Source organism: Musa acuminata, chromosome BXJ2-10 (assembly GCF_036884655.1).
Source record: "Musa acuminata AAA Group cultivar baxijiao chromosome BXJ2-10, Cavendish_Baxijiao_AAA, whole genome shotgun sequence".
Taxonomy (NCBI): domain Eukaryota; kingdom Viridiplantae; phylum Streptophyta; class Magnoliopsida; order Zingiberales; family Musaceae; genus Musa; species Musa acuminata.
In genome coordinates, this window is record NC_088347.1 from 24,591,796 (window position 1) to 24,600,426 (window position 8,631).

The 8,631-nt window shown below is 53.5% G+C and overlaps 1 protein-coding gene across 1 annotated transcript; it reads right to left on the reverse strand.

Moving 5' to 3' along the window:
* Window positions 1-3,747: 3,747 nt before the first annotated feature.
* LOC135625707 (uncharacterized) lies at window positions 3,748-5,326 on the reverse strand. Its single transcript, XM_065130795.1, has 2 exons — window positions 4,349-5,326; window positions 3,748-4,284 (listed from the first exon to the last, which is right to left on the reverse strand). Exons 1-2 carry the CDS (start codon window positions 5,324-5,326, stop codon window positions 3,748-3,750), a joined length of 1,515 nt encoding a protein of 504 aa, XP_064986867.1.
* Between the last annotated feature and the right edge of the window lie 3,305 nt (window positions 5,327-8,631).

Genomic DNA, 8,631 nt, shown 5'->3' on the forward strand with positions numbered 1-8,631 from the left:
GCACGCCTCCGATCGAAGCTTGAGGCCTCCAAGAAGGCGAACGAGGGGCTCCAGAAGACAATAAGGGTGGAACGGACAGAGCTCCGCTTGGTGAAAACGGAGGCGAGTTCCCTCAGCAAGAAGCTGGAGGAGGCGAAGGCCGAAGTGAAGTCGGCCTCGAAGGCACTGGAGGAGGCGAAGGCCGAAGCGAAGTCGGCCTCGGAGGCGCTGGAGGAGGAGGCCCGGCTTCGACCTGCGAGAGACAAGGAGCTCCTCGAGGCCTACAAGAAGTCGGAGGGGTTCGAGCTCGGGCTCACGCGGACGGGGCGGGTGTCCTTTGAGTACGGCTACCGTATCGCCACTTCTCGCTTCCGTGCTCGCCACCCCGGTCTTGAGGTAGAGGAGAACCCCTTCGCTTCTCACCCCGAGGACCGGGGGGTGGATATGCCCGAGGAGGTACCCTTTGATGATCGCCTGGAGGAGCCTGGGCAATGAAGAAAAAGCGTCCTGTATTTTATTTTGCCAGTCGGTCGATTTTTTGTAAGTCGGGTCCTGTATCTTGGCTTGGTTTCTTAAAGGCTTTTTCCCTTCCATTTTATCAACTCCCTCCTCTTTTCCTAGGCGAAGGCTTCCGTCCTTTGGGAGAAAAACTTTTGAACGAAAAAGTTCTACCTCTTTAAACGAAAAGGTTTCTTTGCCTCAGACAAAAAACTTCTTGAGGTTCCCGACGTTCCATGTTCTCGGTACGCGAGAACCGTCCATCGATGTGAGTCGGTACGTACCCGGCCGGATCACCTCTACGACCCGATAAGGTCCTTCCCACTTGGGGGCTAGCTTCCCCCTGGCTCGGGCTGGGTTGCTGACCTCGGTCCTTCGGAGGACTAGGTCGTCTAACTTTATCGGTCGAGGTCGTACCTTCCTATTGTAGACCCTTGCGACGGCTCTCTGGTAAGAAAGGGCCTTCAGGTGCGTGTCGGCGCGTCGTTCCTCGATCATGTCGAGGCTGGCGCGAAGTCCTTCGTTCGAAACTTCCTCGACGAAGCTCCTCGTCCGGAGGGTGGAGATGGTCACCTCGGGCGAAAGGACGGCCTCGGTTCCGAACGTCAGGCTATACGGGGATTCCCCAGTCGCGGTCTTGGGTGTGGTGCGTAGTGACCATAGGACGCTACGGAGTTCGTCGGCCCAGGTCGACCGGGCCGCGGACACCCTTCTTTTGAGTCCGTCCAGGATGGATCGGTTGGTCACCTCTGCCAGTCCGTTCGTCTGAGGGTGTGCTACCGAGCTGAACCTTAGTTGGATGTCATGACCTGCGCAGAACTCCCTGAACCTTCTGCCCGCGAACTGCGGTCCGTTATCCGTAATAATGGCCCTGGGCAGCCCGAACCGAGTCACTAAGTTTCTCCATACGAACTTCTCCATTTGGTGCTCCGTGATCGTCGCCAATGGCTCGGCCTCGACCCACTTTGTGAAGTAATCTACTCCCACGATGATATATTTCCGTTGTCCCGAAGCCGGCGGGAAAGGGCCGAGGAGGTCTAACCCCCACTGCGCGAACGGCCATGCGCACGTGACGGGGTTGAGAGGGACCGCGGGCTGTCGGGGTGCGCGGGCGTGTTCTTGGCATGCGCTGCAACGCTGAGCGTAAGCTTTTGCGTCCCGGCACATGCTCGGCCAGTAGTACCCCTGGCGAAACAATTTGTGCGCCAGGGTTCGCCCTCCGCTGTGCTCTCCGCAGACCCCTTCGTGGACTTCAGCCAGGACCGTCTGGGCCTCCTCCGGCTCTAGGCACCGTAAGAGGGGATAGGTGAAGGACCGCCTATAAAGCCGGCCACCTTCTTCGGCGTACCACGCGTGCGTACGGCGCAGCCGTCGAGCTGCTACCTCGTCGCGGGGAAGGATCCCGTCCCGCTTGAAACGCAGCAGCTCCTGTACCCACATGATCGGGGCATTTCCGGGGGCCGTAATCGCTACTTCGATGGCGCGGACAGGAAGCTCCTCGATCTCTGGGCGTGTTTTGCAGGTCGGTTTCGATGCTAGCTTGGCCAATGCGTCGGCCCGCTCGTTCTCCCCCCTCGGGACATTGGATAATGTGAAATAAGGGAACTTAGCAGTCAGGTCCCTTACCTGTGCCAGGTATTTCGCCATGGTTGGGTCCCGAGCCTCATATGCGCCGCTGAGCTGTTCGGCCACCAGTTGTGAGTCAGTAAGGACGTGTACAGCGGCCACCTGCATCTCGAGGGCCAGCCTGAGTCCTGCCAGGAGCGCTTCGTATTCTGCCTCGTTGTTAGTGGCCTTGAACCCGAAGCGGAGGGAGCGCTCGAACGAGCGGCCGTCGGGGGCGAGGAGGACCAGTCCCGCGCCGGCGCCCTTTGAGTTGGATTAGCCGTCCACGTGTAGGATCCAAGCTTCGGGAGGCTGCTCTAGATCCTCGCTCGTCACCTGGGTTAGCTCTGCGTTGAAGTCGGCCACCGCCTGTGCTTTGATGGCGGTCCTGGGCACGTATCTTATATCATGCTCGCCTAGCTCTACTGCCCACTTGAGAAGCCGACCTGCAACATCAAATTTAGATAAAACCTGCCGCAGGGGTTGGTCGGTGATGACCTCAACTGGGTGCGCCTGGAAGTTGGGACGCAACTTCCGAGCCGACAACACCAGGGCGAGCACGAGTTTCTCTATCGGCGGGTAGCGCCCCTCGGGTCCGCTTAGGATGTGGCTAACGTAGTAGATCGGAAGCTGTTTGCCCGAGCTTTCTTTGACCAGGACGGAACTGACTGCATGGGGCGAGGCCGCCAGATAGAGGCCCAGCTTTTCGCCGGGAGAAACAGAGGCGAGCCGGGGGAGGTCCGCCAGGCGCTGCTTTACCTGTTTGAAGGCTTCTTCGCACTCCGTTGTCCACCGGAAGTTTTTCGGGTCCTTGAGCGCCCTGAAGAAGGGGAGGCAGTGATCTCCCAACCGGGCAAGGAATCGGGATATGGCAACAATCCTTCCGTTCAGTCGTTGCAGGTCTTTGATCGTCCGGGGCGACTGCGTGTTGATGATCGCTTGGACTTTCTCTGGGTTGGCGTCAATTCCCCTTTCATGTATGATGAACCCGAGGAATTTCCCGGAGGTGACACCGAAGGCGCATTTTGTGGGGTTGAGCCGCATGCCGAACTTACGTAGTGTGTCGAACGCCTCGGCCAGGTCGGCAATATGTGCTTCGGTCTTTTGGCTTTTTACGATCATGTCGTCCACGTATACTTCCATGTTCCTTCCGATCTGATGGGCGAACATTTTGTTCACCGTCCTCTGGTACGTGGCCCCGGCGTTCTTCAACCCGAACGGCATGACCTTATAGAAGTACACCCCCTGGTCGGTGAGGAAGGCCGTGTGCTTGCTGTCCTCAAGCGCCATCCTGATCTGGTTATATCCTGAATAGGCGTCCATGAAAGAGAGGCGCGCGTGTCCTGCTGTTGCATCGACCAACTGGTCGATTCTTGGGAGGGGGTAGCAATCTTTTGGGCATGAATTGTTGAGACTGGTGTAGTCAACGCACATCCTCCAGCTTCCATTGTGTTTTTTCACGAGGACTACATTGGACAGCCATTGAGGATACTTGGTTTCCTCTATGAAGCCCGCTGCTAAGAGACGGGTTACCTCCTCTTGTATAGCCTGCTGTCGATCAGGGGCCTGCCGTCTGGGTCTTTGTTTTATAGGGCGAGCGTCAGGTGGGATGTTAAGGTGGTGCTGCGCCACCCTTGGGTCGACGCCCGTCATATCAGACGGGGACTAGGCGAAGATGTCGGCGTTTTCCCGTAGGAGTCCGACGAGCTGCTCTCGTTCCCGCTCGGGTAGCTCCGATCCTACCTTGATCGTTCGGTCGGGTCGGGCTTCTTGTAATGGTACATCAATGGTGGGCCCCTTCAGCTCGGGATGAGGGGCCGGTCTTTTTGTCTCCCGCGGGTCCTCCAGCGGTGGCTCGACCCTGGTCCTCTTGTGTAGTGAAACGGCAGTTAGGTAGCACCGCCTGGACTCACGGGGGCTCCCGATGACTTCTCCGACCCCTGCGTGAGTCGGGAATTTAATGGTTTGGTAGTAGGTCGAGACAAAGGCTCTGGTTTTATTGAGGGTCGGCCGTCCCAGTATGGCATTGTAGGCCGTAGGAAGGTCGACCACCAAAAAGGCGGTCATCACCGTTTTTGACCTCGGCGGGACGCCCAGGGTTAAGGGCAAAGTGATGGCCCCCAAAGGTGATATTGACTCTCCCGTGAACCCGGTGAGCGTTGAACCGATCGGGCGCATGCTTTCCTTGGCTAAGCCGAGCTTCTGGAAGGCACCAAAATAAAGTATATCGGCCGAGCTTTCCCGTGTCGACCATGATCCTTCTCACCTGCGCGTTGGCTATCCTGGATGATATTACCAGGGCGTCGTCGTGGTCAGGTCGCTCGGCAGCTCCGGTTGGGAAGGTAATCTCGGGCTCGGGCTCGTATCCCGAGGCTTCGTCGGGAGCGGCCCGGGCATACGCCTTTCTGCCCAACGCGGAGCCCCCCCCCGCTGCGGGCCCCCCGGCTATCATGTCGATGTGTCGTTCAACGGGGCCTTCCGGGCGAGGTGACGGCTCCTTGACCGACGGAAGGTAGTGGCCGAGATGCCCTCGGCGGATAAGCTCCTCGATCTGCCATTTTAGCTCACGGCACTGCTCAGTGTCGTGCCCATGCTGCCGATGAAAACGGCAGTATTTCGAGCGGTCCGCGAGCTCTCGTGGGCTCCTCATCGGGTGGGGCTCCTTGAGTAATCCCTTCCCCTTCTCATGGAGAAGTATTTCCGTCTGCGAAGAACTCAAGACAGGGAGAGGAGACCTCGGGTCGGATCTATCCAACCTGCGACGGGAGGCAGAGGGCTGCTGCTGTCGGGGCGGCTCCGTCTTGACTTTCTTGTGTTCCTCCCGCTTCCCAGCCATCCACGTCTCTGCGGCGATGAACTGGCCAGCACGCTGAATCATTTCGGGAACCACGGCAGGGGGTCGCTCCACGAGGGACCAGAAGAACCGGGAAGGCCGCAGGCCTGTCATGAATGCCTGCATCAATAGAGAGGGGTGAGCATCCGACAGTCCGCGAATTTGTGTCGTGAAGCGGTTCACAAAATGGGAGAGGGGCTCATCCTCCCTCTGGTTGAGTCCGAGGAGTAATGCTACGGACGGTTTCGGTCGAGCGTAAGCCAGGAAACTGAGCTCGAAGTCTCTGGCGAGTTGGTCGAAGGAGGCGATGGTCCCGGCCTTCAGGCTGCTGTACCACGCGCGGGCCGGACCCCGTAGGGTCGTCGGGAACACCCTGCACATCAAGGCGTCGGAAGTCCCGTATAGCGCCATCTGGGCGCGAAAAGTGGCCACGTGGTCCGCTGGGTCGGCGGTGCCGTCGTATGCGTCCAGCGAGGGGAGGCGGAAGTGTGACGGGATCGCCTGATCTTGGATCTCGGGGGTGAACGGGGATCCTTGCTGTCTGTCCACCCCGAGGTCCCCTTTGGACTTACGGACCTCCTGTTGTACTTCGTCGAGTCTTCGACTGACGAGGCGCAGCTGGGCTCGTAGGGCATTTGTAGAATCGGCGGACGGAGCCTCGCGCTCGGGACGGCTTGTCGTATCCTCCGCCTCCCGGCTCCCGGGCCGAACCGTCGGGTTCTGGGGTGAGCTAGGGAGCCCGGAGAGGGGCATGTGAGCCCGGACGAGGGTTTCCCGTTGCTGCGAAGGGTGAGCCCCGTGCGGGGGGGGGGGGGGGGGGGGGTTCGCTGCGAGATAATCGGGATGATGGTCTGCACCATACTCGTCAGGGCTCGGACTTGGTGAGTGAGGTCGTGAAAGGCCTCTGGAGATACCGGCGGCGGGTCGGTGGGGGCGCCATCGGGAGGTGACAAACCTGGGTCGTTGAACAATCGCCAGTAACGCTCCGACGCCGCTGCGGGGTGTTCGTCGCGAGCTTCATCGTGCGGGGGGTGTTCCCCCGGGGCGGGGAACCCAACGGCTGGGGGCTCGCCAAGGCGGGTTTGCTGATCGTTTGTCATTCGGAGGCCCTCCTTCTAGCGCCAATCTGTTACGGTAAGTAACTTTTTTAGCCGTGACCTGGGGGTTGACGCAGCTGGTTCAGGGGTCCGAACGACTAGGATCAGGCGAGGCTGCCAGGCTTGAGATCTCGGGACGGCCGATTACGGGGAATAAGGCCGGGATGCTCCGCGTTGCTGGGTCTGCTTTCCCCGAATACCTGCACAAAGGTCGGGTCGGCGATTCGGCCCGACCCCTCCAACGGTCAAGTTAGTGGTGTAGAGGGGAGTTTTAGGGGAAAATTGTGTGCTTGTCTGCTTACCTTGCCGGCTGGGAGCCCGTGGGTATTTATAGGTGAGCTCGATGTTACCTGACGCCACCCCGCCGGGGCAGAGCCGTACTCCTGATCGCGTCTGTTGCCGTTGTGGGCGTTGCGCGGTAAGGTCGAGTTGTAGGGTGTGGCAAGCCTTGGCCGACGCCTTCCCCTGCCCTGTCCGATCGTACGGGGTCAGCAAGACGAGGCCGTGCGGGTACGGTCGGTGAGGGTGGGCGTTACGCTGGTATTAATGCTTATCCCTTGGCGTGGTGCGCCGTTTGGGGCGGCTGTCATGGGGCAGTGTTACGTCAAATCCGGTGCGTCATGTCCTATTCGTTTTTACCCCTATCAAATACTAATCTCCTTTCATTTTTACTTTGGGGAATTAAATTTTTTTTATAAACACTAAAAAAGTATGAACCAAACCAAATTCAACCTGTTGTATTTGAACTACTCTGGATTACACTGCAATCGAGTCTAACCCTAACCCTAGTGTAATTATAGCGAATGGTGGGTGACGACATCTCATTTGCTTTCTTTCCACTTATGTCTCCTCGGTGACGATGCTTCCCCAAAACCAACGTTATACTTATGCTTACCATTTATAATTGAATGATAAAATTAAATACTAATTATTGTAATTAATACTATAGCTAGTAGAGTGCCATTAATTTGTAAGAATCATCAACCCATGTTAAGACGACTCTTAAAAAAATTAAGACAAATCATAAGATAAAAGACTATAATCTATATTATATTTATATTTATTTTTGAACATTAGATGTTTCAAAATATTAGTATCGAGGAGACGTCGAGAGGAGACATGGGTGTTAAGGAAGGAAAGCCAACAAGATATCATCGTCTATACTTTGTTATAGTTATACTAGGGTTACACTCGGTTGTAATGTAACTCAAATTATCTAATGAGAGAATTTTAATTAAATTAATTTAAAATTAATTTAATTTTAAACAGTTCAGATGCATATGGTCAATTTGATTTTAGTTCATGAGATTTTTTGTCATTATACAAAAAAAAAATGGTGTAAGAGATAATGAGATTTAATTATGAGTTTGCTTAATCATATTGGACTCTTACACAATACGGATAAAGTATTTTCTTCTTTACTCGTATTCACTATTAACACTTCATTATATTTTCTTTGAAAAGTATATATTCGACAACCATCCCTTCTCTCTAAAGTTATCTCTGTCTTTAAGCATGATTCCTCTTCCACTAATCTTGTGGTCACTCCCCATCCACCATCCAATCAGGATGCTAACTTTGTAGAGCACTACTAATTAACTCTTTTTCTAATATAATGTTTTCTTAGAGGTTCTATATTCTGCTTTGGTAATCGTGATAGATACACAATTCCTCTTCCACTAATTAACATGTTAAAGAGCATGTTATTTTGCTAATCAACTTTGTGGTGAAATTTGATTGCATGGAACTCATCTACATACTTAATCGTTTTACGTCTGCTGCTTGATCACTTATGGATGTAATTATTTGAGCTCATATCAATCGTTCAAGAAATATCGTAAATTGCTGTGCTCGAATTCTGTCTTTATTGTTTATCATTCATAAAAATTAATAAAACTAAAACTATATTCTAACGTTGAGCAAAACCTCCCTGTTGGGTGTTGGAGAAAGACCATGCATGTCATTTCTCTTATTCAATAGCAGGGTGATAATCTATAGGTAGTCACAAATCGCAATCCATGATAAGCAGTGCGGGCCAACCCTAATAGCCACTTGGCCCCCCCCCAGGCTTTCCGAGTATAGGAATCGATCCTCGATGCCTAAACAGGGACCAGACTCCCATACATTAAACCCACCCATTTCAATTATTTCGCATAACTAGCTTAATCATCGAAAAGGTCAGGTCAGGAAGTCTCTCCCAATGTCGACTTTTGTGCCGGATCCCTAAGGAGATCAAAACCTATGTCAGCCTAGCTTTGGAACCATCTCGGATACTCGAAGTCCATCTTGAATCCACCTCAACTAACACATATCTAACAGTAACTCCCTCGCCTGATCATTATGAGAGTTTGGATGACTTTGCATCTTCAAGATCAGATCAAGTTGTGTTTGAGTTCTGGTTGAGGACATCAAAACAATAACAAGCAAAATTTTCATAAGAGAACCAGATATGTATATGTCTAGAAACACTTCATAATTAAAAATTCTTATTATATATAATAACTCACAACTATGAGACATTTCATTTATATTTTTTTCTTTTTTTTTTTGAATTTGAAGCATTACATTACCTCATGCTTATAGAAGAAACTAACAACTTCACTTTAACCAATGAAATAA

Coding starts and splice junctions, on each gene's coding strand:
- LOC135625707 (XM_065130795.1), bottom strand. CDS start 5,326: ATGGCGCTATACGGGACTTCCGACGCCTTGATGTGCAGGGTGTTCCCG. Junction 4,285..4,348: donor CCAGGATAGCCAACGCGCAG/GTGAGAAGGATC, acceptor GGTGCCTTCCAG/AAGCTCGGCTTAGCCAAGGA.